We start from the raw sequence: 25,309 nt of genomic DNA, 5'->3' as shown, positions 1-25,309 counted from the left end.
TAATTTTAAGAACTAAGTTGAAGTATTTTTTCCTGCATGGGTCAAATGACTTCCACGTTTTCTTTCTGTCAGAAATATTCATGTGAAACATTTGTTTTGAAAAGACCCCCTGGGAAACAATCACATTTTACTCATGTTCTTCTATTAAACATGTTTGGACTTGCAAGTAATCAGAGAAAGAGGGGAAAACTTTATCGAAAGGAATTCAAATTCATTCAGCAACTTTCCCTGCCAATGAGTTTCTTTTCTTTCTGAGTAGAGATATTGACATGGCTAATGATGACTGTGCTTTCATTTCCAAAATGAGGAAAAACATGTTAATTCTGTGTACAGCAATAAGCTCTTTGACTGCTGTTTGCTGTGGCCAAAGGAGATCTGAAAGCAGCTGCTGTAATTTAAAGCTGCTGTGATTTGCACATTTCCCTCTTGACCCCATATTCCTAAAAGTCTCCATCCCAATGCTCCAGTTCTGAGCTACACGGGATGTGCTCTTTCCTGTGGTCGCTCTTGGCACCTATTTGATGATTTTCCTTCAATCTTCCTTGGCCTCTGATGAAAACGATTTCTGAGAGCTGTCTGAAACAGTGTGCAGAGCTCTCTACTTGAATGTAAGTTTCAGCTCAAGTATGGGGAAAAAAAACTTTTGGGATCCTGTGAAACAGAGAACTTTTCACATGCCACTGATCTAAGGGATTAAGCTACAGAGAAAAGGCTCTATTAGGATAGATCAGATGTTTTGATTAAATTTTCCAACCTCCTGCAGTGAAACCAGGTTTCCTGTAAAACTGTCCACAGTTTTCCTTGAAGAAAAGGTCCCCATGTAAATTCTCACTATAATAAATCTTGGCTTTGAAACATCAGATTAGAAACCTGAGTGTGGTATCAGTGATTGCAGCTCTTGTGGAAAGGCAGATCATTATATACAATGTCATGGTGTGAGAATGGAAGAAAAAGCTTTACCAAGATTTAAGAGCTTCTTAATTCCAAATGTGGGTCCACTACTGGCTGACCCCAAGGTAGCTGGAGTAAGACAAGCCACTTCTTTTTTATTGCATTTCCCAACTAAGATTTGATCTTTTTCATGAGAAGAATTTGCCATTATATCATCAGTACTATCTTCACCTCAGTAAGCCTAAAAGGTTAAAACCCATTTGCTTTACAGAAATACCAGGTGAGCTGAACCCTTCTTGAGTCACGGAGGAGAAATCCATGGAAGGCAGGAGGGGAACGCATCTCCCAGGACAACGAGCCCTGCAGCTACAGCTGCACCAAGGTTCTCCTCTTCCTGCTCTGCAGAACTGCGTGAGGAACTCAGGAAGTTAATAAAGGTAATAATAATCCCACAGAAAATCTTCCTAACTGATGCTCTGAATACAGAGCCAAAGCCCACAGGGTAAGTATCACAGCCTCAAACCTGAGATTATGTTGCAGGAAAAAAAAAAAAAGTCTTATGAGGTTATAGAGCATGGAGAGAAATTCATTCCATCTAGGATTCATTCTTCTCAGGAATTCCCTTCTGTTATGCTACTTACAATCAAAATGGCAAAAGCATCTTAACTTGACTAAGACAGACACTACAGCTTTACTGCTCAGATTCACTCCTGTAGTGCAGGAAAAACCTTTAAGTGTCAGGTTGGTTTTTTTTTCAATGCTTGAACTTTGCATCTTTTGCCATCCTTTTTATGACAGATAATAAATACAAGCTTTACATCAAGACATTTTGGTAAGAGAAAAGCCCAGACAGGTCAATGATGTTAGCTAGAAAATGTCTTACAAAGAAGGGAAAAATAAGCAACTTGTCATTTGTTAAAATGAGCTGTTTGTTCCCAAATGCTGTTGAGTCACTGGGTCAAAATATGTTTCAATCATTGTGTGTATTCATTCAGGTATCTGTGAAACTTTAAGCACTACATGACACGGCATCACATAAATTTAATAACATTTACAGCAGTAACACAAAGGCCGATAAAAAATGCTGTGCTTTCACCTGTTTCTTTTAGGTCTGGAGGCAAAAGAATAGAGAACAACTGACAAGAAATGTCCTTAAACAAATTAAAATGAGTTAATGTAGGTAGAAATATTTTTCTTTTTGATGTAGTAATTATAGAATCGTTCAAGCTGGGAGGGACTTTGCAAAGTCACACCTCGAGGTCAAACCAGGGTCAACAGTGAATTCAAACTACACTGCTCTGGGTTTTGTCCAGTCAGGTCTCAAAACCCTCCACAGATGAAGAATCTTCAGATTAACTGAAATTGAGCATTTTAGAATCTTGTATGTTAATAATGGCAATATAAATGTCATATTTTACATGTAACTTATTCCTTTAATTGAAAAAAATTGGCATTTTGGTAAAATGAAGTTCCAGTATCCATGACCCCAAAAGAGTAATTTTAGTTAGATTATTTTTATTCCCTGACTATAAAACTTTGAGTGGTTAATATTTATCCGCATGAACATTTCTTGATGTCAGCTTTCTTTCCCAACAAAGCAAACTGATTAAAATTCAATTTTCTGGTAGAAGGCATAATAGGTAATTCAGACAATTACTTCCTTCTTTGATGAAGTCACTTTTTAAAAGACAGTTTCTTTGGATGAGGATATAATCAAGAAACAGAAGATAGTGTCTTTCTTCTAAAGCACCCAGCTCATCAGCATTCATCCAAAAAGAACTTTCTGTTTTTTTCTCAAGACCCTATTTCTAGTGCATATTCTGAAAATACTTTGGTATGCTTTCTTAATCTCTGTTTTTTATGGTTGTGATTTTTTTTTCATATTGAGGCTCTCAGGTGATGTCTCATTTGTTGGTTCCTTTTTATGCTGACCAGCAGAATAATTTGGAAAAGGCTCCTTACCCTCCTTTTCCTTACTGGTGTTGCCAGTGGAGTGTGACTGGTTTGATAAATGCTCCCAATCATTTCATGGCTTCTAATGACCTTCTTAGGAGAACAGCAGTGGTGAGGAGTGAATTGTATGAGTAAACATGAATCATAATAGAGAGCACAGTGTTTCATAGATTAAAATAATCCTTCTATTTTGGTTTCTTGAGAAGATTCAGCTACTAACTGGTGTGGAATGCACTGATCTTTTCATCTTTTGGAATTCTCATGCAGGCAATAGTATGCAAGACTCTTGTTAAATATGGAGAACAGAAGGATGTGAAATGAAAGTATTGCAAAGTAGCTTTTGACTTGTGGCATAATCATGGGTATAAAGAGAAAAGACACCCATCACATGATTTTTTTGTGCTTGCCCTACAAGATGATCACAAAATCCATTTTGCTTAAGCAATTTCTCAATCAGTGTATTTTGCAATAGTAATACAAACCACAATATTTCTATCAGTTAACACAACTAAAATCACAAACATCTAAAATCAGATTAAAATATTTAAAATTTCTCAAAAAATTAAATCCCAATATAATAATATTATCATAATCTTGGAAAGATCCCACACCTGCCAAGAATCTCTAGTTTGAAAGTATGTTGGTGAACTTCTTTTGTTTTTATATCTGACCAGAGTTTTCCTTGTTCACATATGCAAACTCTCCACCTGAACAATATATTCTACATAAAAGCAGACTATTTCTTTCCATACTTTTTGACCTACCTACTCTACATAGTTTAACTGACCACCATCCCACATCTCCATATAATTGGAAATTTTTATAAATTAGATATTAAGGTAGTTTTGCATCCAACAGATGCAAATTGCTTTCAAAACCGTCATCATTCTCTTCTCCTTCCTGTCTATGCTGTCAATGAACAGATTAAATGTAAAGTTTCATCATTCTCAATTCCATTCACCAATTCAACTTTTTATGTCTCAGCAGTCTAAAATAAGGAATGCTTTGTGACAGTAAAAGGCAGTTTGTCAAGATCCTGCCTTGCAAGGTACCTGCAGTCCTCTCAGCCTATCTAATTGCAAAATTAGTAGTCTTTTTTAATCTTATCACTCATCATGGGAATATTGGCCTTTTTTTTTGTGTGTGTTATAAGAACATACATTTGCATTTTAAACATTTGTTCTAATAATTTCATAATCTCTTAAATTTATCAGTGGGCCAAACTTCCAAAATTGTAGCTCACTACACTGTGCCAAAATCAATTGGAGTTACCTGTCATGTGATCCATTTCTGAAAGATTTCTGTTGTGTATTTTATCACCTCATCTATCTGAAACAATGCTGCACTAAACCTTTACCATCATTCTTTATTGATTTTTTGATACACACTGTATCCCAAAAAGCAACTGGTCTGTCAAATTTCTATTGAAAATATACTCAGCTATTAAGCTTTGCTGAAATTAATATTGTAGTGAAACATCATTGTGTACTTTTCAGACCAATGTATTCCACTGTAAGCTAAAATATTCTGACTGTGGCTGTCTAATCTTTATTGCATCAGTTTTACCAATTGTCCTATGTCACTTTCATGCATTTTTATATTACTTACACTGAATGTCTTTAGTTGTTTTTTCTGGAAATTTATATGTATTATACATGCAATTCTTCTGAAGCACTTGGGACACCTGGTAAACATCTGGCCTGATGTGTTTTATCTGCTTTGCCCATTGGCCTGAATAAAAACCAGAATCCTGATGCACAACTCTGTTTGGTAATGAAGTCATACAAAAAAGTAACAACAATACACGCCAAAACAAGATGACCTTGCCATTCACATAATTTAAAGAAATGGTTTTATTATCTGTTGACAAGAATCTTTTACATTATGCCTGGGGTATTTTTAGTTGTTTTTTTTTCTCTGCAAATGATGACACCTTCAAAATCCCTGTATTGTTACTTCAGATTTCATCATTTAAATAGGGTAGGGCAGCCTAGTTGTCAACATCTCTAGTCCTTTGTTCTCAATTCTTGAACATCTGTCCAAAGCCGGTTGTTCCCAATGATTCCTACCTGAGACAGATGCAATATTACCTGATCAACATGGCCTAAAAAGGGATGCACTGTCTCACTAAGTCCTGTTTCTTGAAGTGGTTACCATAATGAACATTTCCAGCATAGCTTCCATGCAAAAAGTCTTGCTAACTCACAATCTAAACACATATTTTACTCCAAAAATTTCCTAGGGAACACTTTAGCATCCATTTGCTGACATCCTCTTAACACAAATGCATAGTAGTAATAAAAAAGCACTTCAGATTGCAAAAGTAGATGCTATCATACAGTGTCACTGCTAAAAAGACAAACATCCCTCTTTCCAAATTGTTGCTGTTTGGAAAAGAGCACATTTGTTTTCAATATGTACTTGCATAGAGGAAGGCCAAAAGTTATGTTTCGGGGGGCCTGGCCAGCTGGGTATTGTTTTGAAAGCAGAATTAGGGGGCTTTTTAAGGGTTTGCACAATACTTTAAAGATACTTTATGTATTGTACAAGTTTAATGTTTTAATGTTATGAACATGAACATAATAACCCTAAGTCCCAAACCACCTTCAAGTAATATAGCAATATTACATATATATATATATATAGAGTTATATTCATATGTACATATACATGGGCAATAAAAACCCCTCCCAGGTGGCATAATTTTGAGGATTTGGGGGACTGGAGCAAATCCTCACTCAGTGTTTGATAACTGGGATCATTTCACTTCCAAGGCTGGCTGTAGTTGAGGGTATTTTACAGATGCTGGTGAAAGGTTAAAGATGGAAGCTACACATTTCAATTAAAAGGCATCAATATTTTCTAAAAAGGCAAAATTTCACTGTAGACTCAGAAAATTCAATCCTAATATTTGTGTAATAAATGAAGCACTTTGTTATTAAATTATGCTAGATATGGTTTGTCTTTTTTGTTGTTGTTTTTCAAGTCCATTAAACTGATGTCACCACAATTTCTTGGTTGTCCCATTTTCCAGCTGACCAACTGTCAGTTCCTATTTCTGGACATGATTACAAATGCAGCCCAGAACATGGCAAAGTGAATGCAGAACAGATTGAACACTGAGGGGAATCTGAGCAATGCAGGTAGCAGAGATGAAAATGCTGCAAGCCTGGTGACAGACTGGAAGGGAGGAGAAGGAATGCAAAGGAACTGAAAAATGCAGCCAGAAAACTTGTGAGACAGCAGGTACAAAAAAGCCAGACTTACAACAATTTGGAAAGAACAGTAACTTCTAAAAGGCAGCATAGCCCAAGAATGTGTGATCACAGAAAATGATCTACAGATATTTATATTAGATACCATTGCTGCTATTAACAACTCCCCAGTCAATTAAACAAATGCTCTCTGCGTTTAATTAAGCTGTAAATAGCCATGGTTACCTAAAACATTGTGCGTTTTTTGCTGGAAAATGTATTTCATTATCTGTCTACAAAGAAAACAGAGTAAAAAATGTGGCATGTGTCCATCACTCCTTTATTCTTGCCTAATTCCAGGATTCACACAGCAAAATTTTTTGCGTAGTGTTGTTTTTCTCTTAGCTAGCTGAAATCTAACAACTCTTTAACAAGGTATGATACCAGATATATGAAATACACTGTCACATAGACTGAAGACTAATTTCCAAGTGTTTGGAGTAGAGAAAAATGCAGAACATTTCTACAAGGGACAACAAGACACACTTCATAACTCTCAAATTAGGATCAAATTCCACGGAAAGAAAATCTTATGTCAGTTGTCTATAGGGTGCTTAAAATTAGACTGAGCTTCCTTTTTAAAAGGTATGTTAGTCTGTCAATTACTTAAGAAGGAAATCCTCAGTATTTAATTTTATTTGAAAATTGTATGGATATGAAAATAAATTTTCAGCTACAACTTTTTATTGAATTCCCTTGTCCTTAGAATGTTTGCTCTTCCAGCTGCACTGTAAGCAACATCTGAGTTCCGGCAGTACAATGCTACAGATTTCTGACCAAATGTTTTTTGTGCAGCCCCCATCCAGGGCGAATGGAGAGCTGGATCCATGGATGCAGACTGTAAAAATTAAGTTCACTAGAAGAGACAAGTCTGAAGCTAAAGATACAGATTTTTTTATTTTTTTTAACACACCTGTTATGGTGTGTTTCACTCTCTGACAAAGTCCAGTAAGTCAAAAAAAAAAGAAATGGTAAAATTTAGTCCCCTGTTTTCTTTAATAAGTGAAAAAAGAGCTGGGGAATCCATGAATGGTAGGAACTTTACATTTGCCTTTAATTTAAGTTCTTGAAATGTACCTTACTCTTTAAAAGGATTTTTAAAAATCCTGGGATTAAGAGAGTTGCTGTCTCAAATATAGTGTCAGTCAGCATTGGTTGTGGCATTACTTTAGACAAACTAAGACTTGGAATAAAAGTATACTTCTAATGCCACATTCCCAAGGGTAATGAAAGCAATCACAAATTGTATCATGCAAAGCTGTGAGCTTTACAGGGCTGTGTTCCCCTTTCAATATGAACCACACAGTACCTACAAACTGTTGAATTCCAAGGAATCCAAGTGTGCTGCAATTGATGCAGAACTTTTATGGCACTGCTTAACACTCTTCACGTGTCCTATGCCAAGTATCATTCCTAAAATTTAAACAGCTTTGATGTATCAGTGCAAATGTAAACAGATCAAAAATGAGAAATAAACATTCAACTTTTGTAATGAAGAATTTGAAGAAATCAAAGCACAGGGAAAAGTAAAAAAAAAATCCACCCAAACTAACTGGAAACGGTATAAAATACCTACAGAACTGCACAGAAACAATTTTTCACTAATCTCCAGAAATATTTTTCATATCTTTGATAACCTTGACTTTATTCTTAAACCAGAAGTTACCAGCTAATCCATTTCCTCTTCACTAAAATCAAAGAAAGAGTGACTTCAACAATGTACTTTGCTTCTTAACAAGTGGTTTAACACTTCCTGCACTTTTCTTTGAAAATATTTCAGTACTACACAGCACCTACAACAGTTGTATTTAAAATCACAACTCCAAAAAAGGAATTAGCAGTATCATCTCAAATGCAACCATTTGTTTTAGCTAAAATTTAGAAGCTTTCCAAAAAGCATCCCCTACTTGAATTTTAACATAAAATCTTAATAATATATTTTTTCATAATTTTACAAGAACAGAAATTCTAAAATCCTGTTTAGTCAGTATATTTAGTTAAGTATTTTGCATCTCTATGCAACCTGTGTATCAGCAGGATGTAGGCTAAAGGATGCACACAGTTATAAAATTTCATTGAAATGTTCACTGAACATTAAGGTGCTAGGAAATTTTGGACTGCAGTTCATATAAAAATTAAATCATTCTTGTACTGCTCTCAAAAAACTGTCCATTCTCAGTTTAAATTTCTGTTGTGAAACTTTCTGTTAGTTGGTGGCAAGGGAATTAAGGCAACCAAAGTAAAGTGGGCTTTTTTTGGTTACTCCCGACACAACACTAATATTTGATTCACTCGTTGAGTGAAAATACAAATAGGGATATTGACAAGAAAAAACCCCTTTTTTTCAGTGGGACAGTTGAAGAGAACAGTTTTCTGAGGCTGCAAGCCAAATAAGCTTTCTAGGCCTCTATTTTCTCTATAACGTAATACAGTTGACTACAACCATGTATTTAAGTTACTGCTGTTATTCTATTTTTGTCATTTTGTTAACAAAAACTACAATTCATTACTCTTAGTAAGTGTTCCCATGCCTAAACTTGTCTTCACTGAAGAAGCTCTGTCGTTCTTCTGACTACCCTTAACTCTGTGGACATAAAACACGTGATGAGAATTTTAAAAAGCCCTGCTATATACAACAGTACTACCCAAAAAGGTGTGATAGCAGTGAAAAACCTGTCTCAACACTCTATGAAGATTCAAGCTTCACTCGTACACAAAATTTATCTCATTGCTTGTGATTCATTTGATATCCCTTTATTTTATTGTATATTCATAACTTTAAAATACATGCAGGAAGTGACAGTACTCCCAGGGACTCTAGAAATATTAATTTTAAAAATCACACATTATAAATGATATCTAGCTCAGGCAACCAGGCTGTAGATTCAGGATGACTCCCATGAGGAGGGAATATTCAGATCAAAGCCACTGCAGTAACTCTTACCCTGTTATCCTGGCTCTTCTGCAGCAGAGAAAATCCTTCAACCTTATAAACAGTCTTCCGTATATAAAACAAAATAATTATGAAGAACAAAACATTTTCCCTCAGGAGATTTCCTGCACTGACCCAAGTGGGAAAAATTGATTGTTTCCATCTGTATCGAGCACTGATTGCATACTGTGGGTAAATCAGCAAGACTTGATAGAAAGTCAAATTTCTCACGGCACTGTTATCTGAAATACATTACAGAGAATTAGATTTTTTACTGAGGTGGTTTGCTGCATGCTTTGATACTCCTATCTATTCCACATAACTAAAGATGTACAGTGTTCTGCAGGTGAGTGCTGCTGGAAGAACTTCTCTCCATTGCATTTTTCTTTTTTTTCTCTTCAATAAATGTGTAAAATTTTATAGAAGCTCAGCTTTCTTTTCCAATTGTTTTTGATGTTTTATTTTTAGAAGCAAAGGGAAAAATGCCACAGCAAAAGAGCCTTGGAAATTTAAAGCTGAGGTAGGGCACTGAAGGGACGAATTCAAACACTGAGTTTTACTGAGCAGTACAAAGCGTGAAGTAAATTCCAGAGTGTGCTGTAAGCTCAAAAAAGGTAATTGTACAACTCAAGAGGGCCAGATCTAAGTACATAAATCCTAGAGGAGTGTAGATCTATATGCACATCTCATGTTCATATACAGTCATGACTGTATATATAAAACTCAAGTGGCTGCACATTGTAGAAATACTGAGAGCTCATAACAGCAGCTGCTGAAATAGTCCTGCTATATTCCACTATGGAGAACTGAAATTCTGGAAAACAGCAGGTGTTTTTGGAAGGATTCTCTTCAGAATCCTGCTCCTAAGACTACAGCTGTGCCAGTGCAGTGCCAGGGCTGGGCAGTGGCTAACATCTGCTTTTTTCCCTAATTGCTTACATCTATGATTATTCTGACATGAGATGGATACACAAGGCCAGTTCTTTACAAAATTTAAACACATTTTTTAATTTTAAGCTTCACTTCGAATGAAATTCCTAATCCCTTAAAGATCAATACGTTAAAGTGTTTTTCTAAGGTGAGGTTTCAAGCACTTCCACTACACTAGTAAATAAAAATTTAAAAATACATAAAAATAGATTGCCAAAGGAAGAATCTCATTAGTTTCTGGATTTATAGACTAAAACCTGCTCATTCCCTAGGCAGAGACTCATGTAAGAGCAAGTATTTAACACAGCTTTGTGGAGACACCCATCTTCAAAGCCAGAGCACAGATCCCAGTTTATTTAATAGCTCAGACATAAATTTCATCAGCTGTGCATGAAGCACCTGTTTTGAATTTACATGTAGACATCTCATTTGCTTTTAAGTGGTTTGAAAATATTAATTTGTGCTGGCTGCACAATGCAATTTGGTACAAAGACCTCAGAGAGCTTTTTCCCCTGGGACTGGCGTATTCACAGAAGCAAGGCTTGGAGAAACACAAGCAGAGTTTCTGACAGCATTCAAGTCTAGGGGTTTCTCTCCTTAGATAACAAATTCTGCCCTTACAGAGTGCCTGTTGGTGTGGATTTGGTGCTGCACTGAATTGGCTACACCACTTGTGGCTCAGCTGGTGGATTTGCTGGATTTTATCAGGAATCTCCACAGTTTTGCTCCTATGAGCAGTGTGAAGAGTCCCTGAGACCTTCACCTACAGCTGAAGCTCATGGTCCTGTTCACTGCCAGAAACCAAATACTGCATTTCATGGACTAGCACTGTTATCAGTTATGGCAATTCCTACACTTGATTTTATCCAAAGGAATTCTAACATTTGAGCTTCCATGAGGAAGAGAACAAAACACGTGGGATTTCATTACTTCTCATTCGTTTTCCTTAACAGATGCAAAGCTCAGTATGGGCAGTGGACCTTCTACCTGGAGGGCAGGAAGCCTGATGTCACATGACTTTGGGCAGTAAGAGCAGAGGAAAAGAAACTGAAACAAGAACAGAAAAAGACAAATCTTGATGCAACCACATGGGCAGTGAAAGCAATTGCCCTTAGTTATTTCGTCATGGCATGAAAAGCTAAAGCTAATCCCCTTAGCTTTCCCATGTGGAAGTGGAATCCAAAACTAATCCTTTTACAGTAGCTATACCACATGAAATAGGGTGTTTAAACAAATCCCCTTAATCATCATGGCAAGAATCAGGGAGCTAAAGTCAATCCCCTTAGCATCCTACACCAAAAAGGGAACCAAAGCAATCTCCTTAGTTATGCTGGTGTTAATAGTGAACTCCATCAAGCCTTTATGTATTTTGATATAAAATTATTAGTAGCATTCTTCTAACATGCCAAGAACCAACATGAGGATGCAGTAGTATCTATAGTACAGCATTTCTACCCAATTTTTATGGCATAAAAATTCTAATGCTCACCACTTCATGACCTATTGGTCACAGGCATAATGCAAGAGTATCCATGTATCCATCAGCTGAGAAGAAAAACAAAATGTTTGAGCTCTTCCTTAAGAAAATTAAGAAATGGGGAATATTCCTTATAGCATGGAAAGCTGATGAAAAGCACTAACAGACATGGAGAGAAATCACTGAACAAGACCATATTGTGCATATCATCACTGTTCAGCTGCTATGTCTAACTTAAACTTTGTTTTACTGTTTTACTTACTCTACAATATGCCCACTACTAGTAAACCTAAAAGAAACATCATTAGACTTCTTAGAAGACAAAACAAAAGGTCAGGTAGAATACCTGTGTTCCTCAAATGCTGTTCTACATCTCAACAGCACTTGTAATCTTTCACTTTATTTCTGCAAGTTGTGTTTTTTGTTTTAAACTCCTAGAATAGGATTCTTTTGATTAAATACAATAGCAGAGGATTATCCTCTTAAATCTGAAATACAGTCCTAAATTATTATTTATAAATACATGGATTTTATACTGAGTTCCTTTCTATTTTGTTCTCCACAGAATTATGATTATTAAAAAGAATTATGTTTCCTTATTAGCAGTCAATAGACATATACACAAACTATCTGTTTTCCACTTTTTGAAGTAGATTGTTAGGATTATGTGAAGAGTATCCAGTTCTGCTAGGATTGCTGACATAAATACATAATCCATGTGGTAGAGGCCTCTGTACTCACCTGGATCCCTTTGCAGGATATTAAATTGTGTGAAAATTACCGTGTGAAGTGTCTCTTCTGAAACCTAAAGTCTACAATTCTCTACATTTTGGACTAGTAATTGCTGCACACTTTGTTTAGAACTGTTCTTCAGAGAAGAGTTTTCAAGCTCAAATGTTGTACCAGAGGTCTGGACATCCACTGGCAGAGAGGGCAAAGCAGAGGAGAATTTCTTCAACACCACATTTTCAGTCCAGTTGGAGTATTTTTTTCTCACTTGGTGAGAACTCCAGTGGAGCAAAAAAACTATTTGGATACTGTATTTTCATCCTGGCAATGGTTGAAACTCCTGGTCCCCACAAACATCCTATAATCCTATCATTTAAAGCACCATCAGAACATGAATGATTTAGTGCCATTTGAACGGGGGACTATGTGTTCCTAAGTATGTAAAAGAGGCTTAGAGAATGCTTCAAGCTTGATAATCTGGTTGCTTTCCCGTAACTTTAAAAATTCATACAATGTATTTAAACATCTGTAAACTGTTCAAAAGTAAAGCTGGCATAGTTTTTGGGGGAAGTTTTTTAGCTTTCTTTTCTGTTAAGTCTAAGTAAAGGCTTCCAATATAAGGTCAGGCTACTGCAAATCCTTAAGAATAAATTAATTCTTTCATTTTTCATTATACAAAAGAAATTATTCCTGGCACTAAAAATGATAAAAAGAAAGCAGCAGTTTGCTCAGAGTTTCCCTAAATTACCGAGCACAGCATCTAAGTAAAAAGCAGCAACTGGTTGTGAGACAGTGAAGCATCTGCTGCTACTGCCAATTTTACCTTTTCTCTTGGAAAAAAAAAAGTATTTTTGTGGCTTTGGAACAATTCAGAGAGATTTCATTTCAGAGTATCTAGATATTTATCACCTACTTTAGCATTTATGAGACCATTTCCTAAGCACACAGGAATTTCAAGGGGTATTTCCCAAGAGTTCAGTACAGCAATTCTGAAGTCTCTGAAAATACGATGGTTCAGATAAAGAGGTGTTCAGTATGCACCTATTATTTCCATAAATATTGCTTTTCTTCCACTTTACTTTTGTTCTGGCTTTTCCTTGATTTTTTACTGGGCAGCACGCGGTTTGGCATTCTTTCTTGCTCCTTGTGTGTGCACAGTGAAGGCTGAATTATATCAGAAAATATTGTATTTAATTTGGAATGTACATATGAGCGAATTTTTTATGAATTTCAGAATATTTTCATGACAGAAACCATAAAATTCTGTAATCTAACACTGCTGAAAATACACCCCACAGAACTTCAATCAATTAATCAATCAATCAACCATTCTTCCTCCTCCAACCCACTATGTTTTCCTTCTCAAAACACAATTCTTTCTCTATAAAACAAAAAGACAATGTTGTGTTAATTTTCACTAAATTATACTTTTTTTTTTCTCTTACTGCCCTTTTTGGTAAGCCAAAATATTGTAAACTTCTGAATGCAAGAGATGAATGTGAAGCCTACAAAGACTTAAAAAGCATTTTTTGTGCACTGAGGGCATTGATGTTTATTTCCAACCAATGTATTTTTGAAAAAATAATACAGAATTAGCATTCATTTTGTGGGGCTGCACAACTGAAAGAGTTAAATGTTTACTGTGCTCTACTGCTTATAACGGTTCTCACACTTAAAATGCAAAACTTAACAGGAAATATAAATAGTGCCACAGCCACTCTTTGCCCTCTTTTGCTATATAATATACGATATACATTGAAAAATAATCAATATGTACAGTAAATTTTGCCTTTACCAGGAATATATATGTACACAAGACTATTTAAACTAAACAGGAATGGAAAATTAATGCAAAAACTATAGGCAACACTACTATCATAAAGTTCAGATTTACCACACAATACACTAAGAATACAATAAATTGCATTTGGTTGAGCATTTCAGAAATGTCTTCTAATGCTGTACTATTACAGATTATATATGAGCTGTAAGTACATGGCTGTTCTGTACTTGGAGCACACAAATTTATTTATAATCCTCCTCCATTTTATCTGCTTCCCTGTAAGTAGTTTGTAGGGTTTATTTTGGTTTTGTTGTTTGAGTTTTTTGTTTGTTTGGGTTTTTTTTGGTGTTTGTGGTTTTTTTTTTTGGGGGGGGTGATGTTGGGGGTTTTGTTTTTAATTTACAACAAATTATATGTTATTATTTAGGCTATGAATGGTTCAGATCTTTGACTGCACAGTGGCAAGCACCAGTGGGCCCAAATTTGCAATATCCAAGTAAGAACATGACTATGTATTTTGGTCAAGCCTCCACGGAATCTGCAATGAGATGTTCCACACAAAAATAATCAGGATACTGCCCAAGTGTATGTACAGAAAAACTGAAGATGACAAATACTGTCTCATTACAGTGCCTTGCACATTTTGTGAATGTACCTGTTTTTGATAGACCATGCTCCCATAACCCTGCAGCCAGCCAGTAGATTATCAAATTCCCAACACAGCCACAGCTAATTCTGCGGCCCCTGGGCTTTCCAAGTAAATGAAGATTTTTGCTGTTTTACCAGGAAATAATACAGGCAAAACCAAAAATTTAGACTTGTACCAATCTACCTAGACTTGACAGTTCCTGGGACGTGCAGTTTTCAAGAAAAGCTTTCATGTTCTAAGAGATGTTCCTAAAAGAAACATGGAAACTGGACTCCCACGACCAAGTCGTCTCATATTAGCAACTACAACTCCTTTAAAAAAGCTTTTCTAGACATTTAACTACCTAATTGTTTCATCTCTGCAGATGGAAATTAATCTCAAAAAGCTTACCCCTTGACTTAACCTTTTCCCTCAAATAATGACTTGACTGTCAAAAAGGATTCTAAATATGGCATTGCAGAGGATGGTATCTGATTATGCCCAAATTACAGCTCAAATATGTGACTTCCAATATTTTTTCTTAATGTCATGTCTGTAAATTCCCCATATTGTGTGAAAATCTGATTAGCTTCCTTCCTTTGCTTTCATTCCTGTTAAATGTTCTGACAGCTAAATCCCTACCCTCTACTAAGTTCTTATTAAAACCACAGCCTCTCTAACACCTCTGAAATCCTGTTGCTTTCACAGATGTAACTACATCATTATCACAGCTGAACTGCTGTAATAGAAGGAAGAACTTAGACTTTTGGGTGCATTTTTTCTCTCAAAAATGTCCTCAGTTCTGTTTTAAAACTTTGCTTCTTGCTACTTCTGCAACATCTCCCCACACAGCTGCAGTTCTCTGTTCCACAGCCTGTTCAGAGTGTGCCCAGGTGGCCAAGGAGGCCAATGGCATCCTGGCCTGGAGCAGCAATAATGTGGCCAGCAGGGGCAGGGCAGTGATTGTCCCTCTGCACTCAGCACTGGTGAGGCCACACCCCGAATTCCGTGTCCAGTTTTGGGCCCCTCAGGACAAGAGGAGCTGGAGCGAGTCCAGAGAAGGGAATGGAGCTGGGGAAGGGTCTGGAGTGTTACAAGAAGCCACTGAGGGAGCTGGGGAAAGGGAGCCTGGAGAAAAGGAGGCTCAGGGGAGACCTTATCGCTCTCTACAACTCTCTGATCGAAGGGTGTAGCCAGGTGGGGATCGGTCTCTTCTCCCAGGGAACGAGTGGCAGGATGAGAGAAAATTGCCTAAAGTTGCACCAGGGGAGGCTGAGATTGGATATTAGGATTTTTTTTCATGGGAAAGGTTACCAAGCATTGGAACAGGCTGTCCAGGGACGTAGTTGAGTCCCCAACCCTGGAGATGTGCGAAGACAAGTCGATGTGGCACTTTATGGACATGGCCTAGTGGTGGACTTGGCAGCATTAATTTGCAGTCGGACTCAGTGATCTGAATCATTTCCAACCCAAATGATTCTATGATTTGTTTGGAAGAGAAGTGAAATACCTTTAGATAGAAGTCTTTTTATGGTATTGCTGTTTTTTCCTGGTAATTTTCACACAACTTGAATTTTAATTATGTTTACTGTGTCTGTCTGGGACAGAGTTAATTTCTTTCCAGCTGCCATATGGTGCTGTGTTTATACTGGTGACCAAAACAATGCTGAGAACACACCATTGTTTTATTTAAGAAATAAGTGTTAAGTATATAAACTTCCTTATGTTCATAAATATGCTTCAGAGACAGTCTAGTTAAGAAAATGAATAGTTTAAAATGTTAAGTATTGTATAAGAATGCTCCAAGATATATTCCCCCAATCACCTTCTGAGATACAAGTTAAAAGATGAAGGTGAAGATGGATGCAGCTGCATTGAAAGGAATGTTTGCAGGTTGGCCCAGGAAAACCTCAGTGCCATCTGTGACAAACAGGACCAAGCCAGTCAAAACTTTGTTACCATAAACTACAGTAATGTCTCCTAATTAGCTAAGAAGCAGCTAAAAAAAAAAATTGCTGACTGGTGCATTTACTGCAAAACAATTATTTTAACAGAGAGGGTAAAATAATCAGTCTGGTAGGGAAAAAAAATCAGTACTTTGACAAGATTAGTCTCAAAAAATTCATAACACAAAAAGAACAGTAATACTGTATGCCCTTATGGCAACACTCCCCAAACCACAGCTTCTGAGCAAACTCTGCTCATAAAATTGTGTTTCATTGATTAATGCAATGGGAAATAAATAATATGTTTTAAAAAGTTACATTGAAGACAGAAGGAAAAAAATCCCACTAACTGGACTTGAATAAGGTATGTAATTTTATTAGTATTACTGTAAATGAAGGTCGTGGACCACTGCACTTCAGTTGGACTTTCGAGTTTTTTCCTTTCTTTCCTAGTCCCTAATTGTGTCCCCAAGGTCAGCAAACTGACTTTGGTTGGAATGCTGGATTTTGCTTCACATGCACTTGAGCACTTCAGACTGCTCACCAGCTCCCATTCACATCGTCTTCTGAAACATACGAACTTGTGCCGTCCCATTTTTGTACTAAACAAAAAAAACCCAACAAACTAACCCTGTTCTGTGTTTTCAAGGTTATGGAGTGACAGGTTGGTGAGTAAAGATCTCCTTTCATTCCATAGTGCATGCTTTTTCATAAATCAATCGGTCATTTTGAACTATAGCCCAAAGAACAGAGGAAGTATCAGATGTGTCCATTATTAAGGTAGAAATTTTAGACAGCCCAGCACTAAGAAGCTAAATTGGAACTCAGTCAACAAAAGTTGATGCTATTGACCTCAGAAATATTAATGTTTTATGCTGCATTTTTGTAGCTCTAAGCACTAAATTTATTACCTGTTCAAAATACAAGGAAAAAAATCTGACAAGCAAATAAAGAAAACACATTTGTAAGAAAAACCTATTGAATTCTCATGCTTCAGGAAGGATGCACAAATAACCGGGATGAAAATTAAAAACCAAAACCACATATTATACTCCCAAGACATGGATAACACAGTTATCATTGCAGCTCAATGATGACCAGTGCTGAAAAGCTTACAAATGTTATGTCATGAATCTCCTATAAATTAAAAGTCTGGGAGGCGAAGGTTAAGGTTCTGCAAGTTCCAAAGGGACCTCTTGATTTGTTATCCCACTTCACCCTGGCCTGTTAGTTTAAAATCTCTGAGGCATACCCAATGTTACCCAAATCCCAAGCATTATTACTTCAGTTGCTCTTTAATTTAATGAAAACATTCCTTGTGACTGAGTATGCCAGTAAATTAATGACTTCTGCTAATGTCACAGTCTCAAGAAAACCCATCCTCCCATCCTTGTAACTATCAAAAATGTTCAGCAGAGCAGTAACCATATATCAATGACATTTTCCTTACACACATAAACACTACATAAACACTTGAAAGGTTTGATTAAAGCAACACATTAGATTTGGATAGTATCTGAACAAAAATGTCTTTCAAAAACCACCAACAATTCAAAATCTGTCACTCCACTCTAGGAAACAAGAAAATCCTAATGTGCTCATCATGGGACAGAACTGATTCTTATTTCTGCAGTGATAATCTCAATCACACCAATGCTTGTGCCATATTCGGAATTATATTAGGAGAGATGAGTAACACAGACTAGATAGCACTGTGGACATAAACCACCAGCCCTGGAAGTGTTCAAAAAGTGTTTGAATGTGACATTTGGGGACATGGTGTCGTGGTGAACATAGTGGTGTTGGGTTAACAGTTGTTCTCAGTGACCTGAAAGGTCTTTTCCAACATAAATGATTCCACTTTTCCCCCCCATATTTACTCTAGCATTTTTTTTTTTTTCAAACCACTTTGTATATTTTTGGGAAATATTTTAATAATTGAATTCCAGGTTCTTACTGAAATGTAAACTCCTTGTACTGTAGTAAGTGCTGCCAGTTCTTAATACACAGCAGAGGTCCTAAGACACCCAAAAACCTCAAGAGGCTGCAAAACTATTGTTTAAGGTATGTATGATGAGCCAAAAAATATATGTTATAACACCTATGTTTTAAATCAACCTGGAGGGCACATGTTTTTGTGCTTGTATACTATCGCTGTTGCTTTTGGAGTACCTAAAGCTTTTAAGAATTTCCAGAATAACTGCAATTATATCTTGTGTGCTTTCCAAATGTACTGTGCACGTCAAAGGAGCTCATCCTGGTGCTCAAGCAAAACATTCCTCACTGAATTTTCTCATCATGGTCGATGACAGTCCTTACTTTTTGCTAGAGCAAAAATTCCTTGATGGATTTTCTCATTGTGGTTTATGGCAGTATTTGCTTTGTCTGGGATTTTTAAAGGAAATAAAACTTTCAGAATTGTAACTCAGATTGCATGAGACTGCATACAAAATGTAAAACACAGAAGTATCTGTGAGAGATGGAATTTATGTCTAGGAATACAAAGAAAAAGAGTAATCGATAAGGTTGAAAACAGGCTGAGATTAAGAAATGTCACATTGCTTGAAATCCCTGAGGGCAAAGACATAGAAGGCATTTTATAAAAATGGATTATTAGGGTGCTGAGGGTAGACAATTTCTACTTCCTTCTGGAATAGATCATGGAAAATAAAATGACTGAAAATGGAACAAGATGTTTCTCTCAGAAAAACAGTATTTTCTGAGCTCATTTCAGAGACACAAGTAATTATATGCCTTGTACACAAGAATCAAGAGATAATGCAACCTGGTATAAAAATAATAATACTGTACAGTGACATCAGAACTAGAAGTTGATACAAAATGTGTTAAATGCTCCAGAATAGTGCATCTTCCTTTAAAAGTGAAACTCCAAGTGCCCCTGACATTCTGTGACATGCATTAGCTGGGTGGAAAGAAAAAAACAGGTTCTGAAAGTGTAGCCACTGGCAAAGCACTGATGGTTGAACTTTAGAGAGTAAAAATGCTGCTCTTCACTGTCCCCAAGGATAACAGACACTATTAATGTTTTCGTTTTTCTGACTTAGGTTATCTGATACCCTATTATCAGATGGTAAAGTCCATACTGGTTCTCACTTAAGCCATAAAATTTTTGTTCCAATTTGCAAAACTGAAAATTATTTTTCCTTTTATTTCACACACACAAAAAAAGAGTCATCATAACACATTCCTCCTGTGTAGGAGTTTTTAATATGAAACTTTATGATGTGTAACAGTTAGAATTGGATTTAAAGTAAGATAGATACTTAGCACTCAGAAAAGCAGGAGAAGGGCATAACAATGTGTACTCATGTCACTCTTGCATCTGTTATTCCTACTCACAACACAGGCAGCTCCAGTCCCAAGAACAACTAAAGCCTTCTGACGAGTCTATATTGCAACAATATCCACTCATGCATGAGCCATTCACTTCCAGAGTGTCCGAATGCCAAAATCCAGACCAAAAAAACCTCAAATGGTGGGAGACTTACCCCATTTAAGGGAAATGTTTTCCATCCTAGTTCTCCAAGGGCCGTTGTAGTATCAAGTAGCACAACTGAAAACAGAAAAAGAAATGGTGTTTGTGGTATTGTTTGGATTAGACATAATAAAGTATTAAAACAGTAAGGACTGAACTTGCCATGTTAGCCAGGTTCGTTTAGGCTTTCATGGCTTTCATTATCTAACAAACATCTCAAAACTCACAAAAAATCCTTAATCTTTTGCAGAAATCACTGGCAAAACACAATATACTACTGAAATTTAACCATTAAAAGGTGCCTGAGTAAACATGCACATTCCTGCAATCCCTTGTCTGGAAATCTGGAGAGTCCGCAGCATTAAAGCTAATAAAATAAACAGTTTCACAAGTAAGATTTTTTGATGAAACCCATAAACTTCCCAGAAAGAAAGTCATACAATTTACAAATTGAGAACACAGAAAAACAAATAACTTCAGTTTCTATCTTAGCTGTAGTATCAGTGTTAAAAGCTGCTGCATGTATTTTGCATCAGTTCTGTCATATTCATGTTGGTTTTTTGTTATATGATAGGATGTGCATTATTGTACTTGCATACTACAAAATGTTTCTGCATTATTTTAATGTTAAATTACATCAGCTTCATTTTTCACTTCCATTCACTGATGCTAAGCAAAATATTTAGCACAAGACATTTTACCCACAGGTACTACTGCCCTCTAATGGAATTGTTTCATCCGACCCGCTAACTTCAGAAATCTAAACTAGGATTTAAGCACAAAATTAAGTATTATATAGGGCAGTTTATTTTAATTATTGAGTTGGTGTGTTTTGACTGCTGAGTTCCTCCTTACAGCCCACTAATTCCAGTTCTTCTTTGAATGGTTAAATGATGGAGAAAAATAATTAAGCACTTAGTTTGGAACGTGACCCCACAATCCATGCATTTGTGGGGTTTATATTGCTGTGCACTGTCTTCCACCTCTTGTCTGTCCAAATAGTTAATGTACAGCTATCTAGAATGTGTTTCTATAAATCAGTACAGCAGCAGCAGAAGCCAGGTCATGTTTTTCTGCCTTATGGAAAAGGCACCTTGGGATGGACACTGAACTTGGCAGCTTATTAGAAGGAAGCTGACCCAGCATCTTTCCTTCTCTTTTGTATTAGTGACAGTCAGAGCTCCTCTACATTTGAATGGATGCTGACTTTTACCCTGAAAATGAAGTTTGCTGTCTCGTCAATAGACTTACAGGCAAGTAGAAAGCTCAACATAAACCACATAAAAACTTAATGGTGTACGTGAAGAAATTATGACATTCTGAAAAGGTATTCAACAAAGGCGAGTATTCTGCTCTCCACTTCTTCACCACTTCACTGTGTGAAGTTTTGTGAACAATTTGAGTATAAATTACCATCTTTTACAATGCTTATTTTACTTCCAAACATTGGATCACTTATCCCCATTGAGACTATTGCTGTCTTCTGCTTACTTAAAAAGCTGTGATTTACAGGTGCCAGTATTTTCTGATTGTGTCAGGCTACCATGCTCTTGTTGGAGTCAAGAAAAGCATCTTCCCACTTCACATTTGATGCAGCAGTTTCCTGTGTAAAACTTTTAAGTTAAAATCTACAGGGGATCTGTTACCTCCAAAAAAATTAAGAAAGTGGCTTTAGATACTTCTTTTTTCATAGAGCAGACCAACAACTCAGCAGGTTTCTGAGAACAGTTCAGGTCATCTTAGATATTTGTTTTCTTCTCTCCATCTCTCCCCCTCCTCTCTCCACCCAGAATACATTTGTTATGTATTTTGTTTTCCGCTGAGTTTCAAGTTATACCTTGCCCTTTGTCAAGTGCTATTCCTATGGATCTGCAGGCAGAAATAAATTCCTTCTACAAACGGCATCAGGGTTTCAAGTGTCATTTCAGTTTTACAATTTTTCTGGTAGCAAGACTGCAATTTACTAAATATCATCCAGGTATTCAAAATTAATACTTCTGTGAAACAAGACCCAAAATACAGAAAGGAAAACTAATTCATTTCTTCAGTGGAGCCTGAATTAATTAATTCCTTGCCTGAATTAATCAAGTACTACTTGAAGGCTCAAAGCTATACATTAAAAAAATTAAAAACCAGAGTAAATTCATCACTGAAAGTACATTAAGTTTAGATTTAGTTGAGCCATGATCTAATAATATTCCTCATATACATTTACCAAATGATCCCCAATGAGTAATTGAGTTCTGTTAAAATACAATTTTTGATACATTTGACATACCAAGGCTCTTGAATGCACACTATTCTTGCCTAGAGCTACCAAATCTGTAAGAACTGGAAAATTCAAACCAACTGGAGAATTCAAACCACTAAACAACTACTAACCAGAACTAGAATGGTATCACCTTCAGAGTCAGAAAAGAAAATCCTAACAATGAAAAGACTGTCTCTCCAACAGCACTTGTATTACAAGACATAAAATAATTATCGAACAAAAATGTGCAAATACTGAGTAAACCTTATGCTTATGCCAAAGAAACACAAACTCCAGTGAAGCTGTGGATTCAACAGGGCCTGCTACACAAATGAGGACACGGATAAAGCAATAAAATCCTCGCACACTTCAGTGGTTTGGAGATAGCTACGTGCTAGACTTCAGCGTGGGACAAAGACACCCAAGCTATCTTTAAACGAGGTAATTAAGAAGCAGCCTATCCCCAGCAGCACAGACCTGATGGCAGACAAATCTGCACTGCCAAGAAGCTTCTAACCCACAGCTCTTACGGCAGAAAATTTCCTCTGCCAAAGAGCTCCAGGCTAAGAGGAATGCCAGCATGTAAACATCTGAATTACACATGGGAGTGGAGGCTTCCCCCCTGCCTGCAGGATAGGGAAAGTTCCAAAAGAACTGGAAATTCACAGGCAAAGAGACTGAATAGAGATGGCAGGCACTACACCTATGATGAATAAAAGGAGAAAATTCTCTAAAAAGTTAATGGGATCAGCAAGCCATATTTATTGACCCTTGCCCTTACATTTACTTATTTATGCTCCTTTATATGCCATAAAAAGCTCCATTCTTCTTTTAAAAAATGAGAAGTGGCCATTATAGAGAAGCCATTAGCTGCCAGCATAAACAAAAGTGTGTCTGGAACTACTGCGGTGAATATTTTATGGCAAAGGCTCTGAGTACATGGGTTGAGACTAAGCAATGTTATTGACATTTGTGACATCCAATCTCCACTTTTAGCAGGCACTTTTCTGAGGTGATGGCTTGTACAGTGAACAAGAGTTTAGGTCTGCCATTACAAAGTCATGTCACGATTCAAAATGAACTCAAGGATCCTTTAAAAAATCTCTTTGGATGAAAAGAGCTCAAGATTTAGCACTTGAATGTCCTCCCTTAAATAACTGAACTGGGGATACTAACACTTGCCTAACAATAATATACAGATTTAAACATACACCTGTAAGCCTATTGTTTAATTACCTGCACAGTTCATACTTAGAAGTGTTTAGCTTTGTTTTCCAGCACATACTTTAATATATATTATATTATTATTACTCATTATGTCATATTGAGCTTCAGTTTCCTTTTTTCTGGACAGATCTTACACTGCTATTATTAGACTTTACAACTGAAATTAATCTTTTCAGAGACTTTATCTGGTCCCAAGGAAACTGTTTTACTTAAAATTATGATGAGCAAAGCTCCGAGGACTGAGAATGGGGAATTTTAATTCTAATTCCAAAATACTCTTCCAAAGATGAACTCTGCAATTGTGTCTGTACAACCAAGGAAAAAGCCTTACAAACATTCACGTCACCGGTTTCTTTTCTTCTTTTTTTACCTATCTCCAGACAGGATATGTGTAAATTAACACAAATAATAAAGGATTTTGGCCAACCTCATGGAATCACAGTCTGGTATCAGATCACCCAGTTTGATCTGCCCATTGTAGACATTTCATACCTCGTAGTGGGTAGGCCTAATATTTGCAAGGAAAACAGAAGGAGACACAGACATTAATTTCTGAAGACAGCACTTACAACTCAGGAATATCTCATCTGTACTGAGTAAAAGATACCTCAAAAAACGCTGGAAAGTTTCAGTATCTTCCAGCAGGGTAGGGAGGCCTTACAGATGACCCCCAGAAATGGGCAAAACTGGCATCTTTGGTTTTGCCCCTGAGAACTTTATTATTGATTGCAAAGTTTATATTTATAAGACAAACTCACAAAGCTTTTGAAGTCTCTCACTTCCAGCCCTCAGGAGAATTGTTCTCTTCTGAAGTGTCTGTACTTTCTTTCAGGTTTTATCCTTTTTTTCATTTTTAAAAAGAGGATCACATGCAGTATTCTGAAATAATTCCTTTTAACAATATGTATTAAGAGCCCTGGCTATTTTTGCATCCTGTTTATATGTCCAAGGTCACATTAGCCTATTTTTTGCTGCAGCATTACAGTCATAGGCTGTTATTACTCTACAAGAACACTGTCCTATACAGACTCACTCCTTTTCATCATTCATTTTTTCAGTTTGGGTTATATTTTTGTGCTTGAATGTACAAAGATCCATTTGTTTATATTAAAACAAGTTTCACTTGCAAAGGCTGACCTTTACTAAGTGATAAAGGCTCCTCCCTGTCTGCACACCTTCCTTCTTTCTTTATTTACTACTCTTTTGTCAGCTATTGAGTTTATATTTATTTTCATGTTACTAATGAAAAATGTTAGAATATTGAATGGTGTATAACAAATATCTCGAATTCTGTGATTCAACAGTCACTAAAACGACTTTAAGGTTTCTTAGACCTTGTTCTTTTAAAAACCCATTTAGTAAAAAAAAATTTCAGCTTTTTATTGTCAGAAGACTCTGTCATATTTTGTTATAATATAAAAAATCTCAACATATTACTGCTGTGGCTTGCCTGCCTGAGGAAGACAGAAAGAAGAAGGGGATATGCAATATCCAAGTTACCTTGGCAATTAATGTGCAATCAACTGGGAAAAATTATTTAAATGCTTGGTTTTATGACCAGGCCTGTTTTCCATAAACCAAATAAACTGGCATTCATTATGCACGTATCAATTGAATCCTTTTCCATAATTTTCATTATTTTGCATGCAACAGCTCTCTGGTTTAGGCAAGATTAATGAGATGCAGTAATAGAGTATGAGGAGCACCTGTCTAGATAGCAATTCTGCCAGGGAAGTGTACAGGAGTCACAGCAAATCAGAGAGAAAACAAAGTATTGACAATGCTGTTTGCCCGAGATAAGCAGGATTAGAG

The 25,309-nt window shown here is 36.5% G+C and overlaps 1 protein-coding gene across 4 annotated transcripts in view; it reads right to left on the bottom strand.

The window, feature by feature from the left end:
- The window catches only part of EPHA6 (EPH receptor A6), a 388,929-nt gene that overhangs the window by 341,044 nt on the left and 22,576 nt on the right, over nucleotides 1-25,309 (bottom strand). For all 4 annotated transcript variants that reach the window (XM_032095757.1, XM_032095772.1, XM_032095765.1 and 1 more), the window contains exon 2: nucleotides 20,033-20,097. In XM_032095757.1, coding sequence (XP_031951648.1) covers nucleotides 20,033-20,097 — 65 coding nt within the window. The remainder of the gene's footprint in view (nucleotides 1-20,032; nucleotides 20,098-25,309) is intronic.

This window comes from Corvus moneduloides, chromosome 2, assembly GCF_009650955.1.
Source record: "Corvus moneduloides isolate bCorMon1 chromosome 2, bCorMon1.pri, whole genome shotgun sequence".
Taxonomy (NCBI): domain Eukaryota; kingdom Metazoa; phylum Chordata; class Aves; order Passeriformes; family Corvidae; genus Corvus; species Corvus moneduloides.
This window is presented reverse-complemented; position numbering and strand designations above follow the sequence as displayed.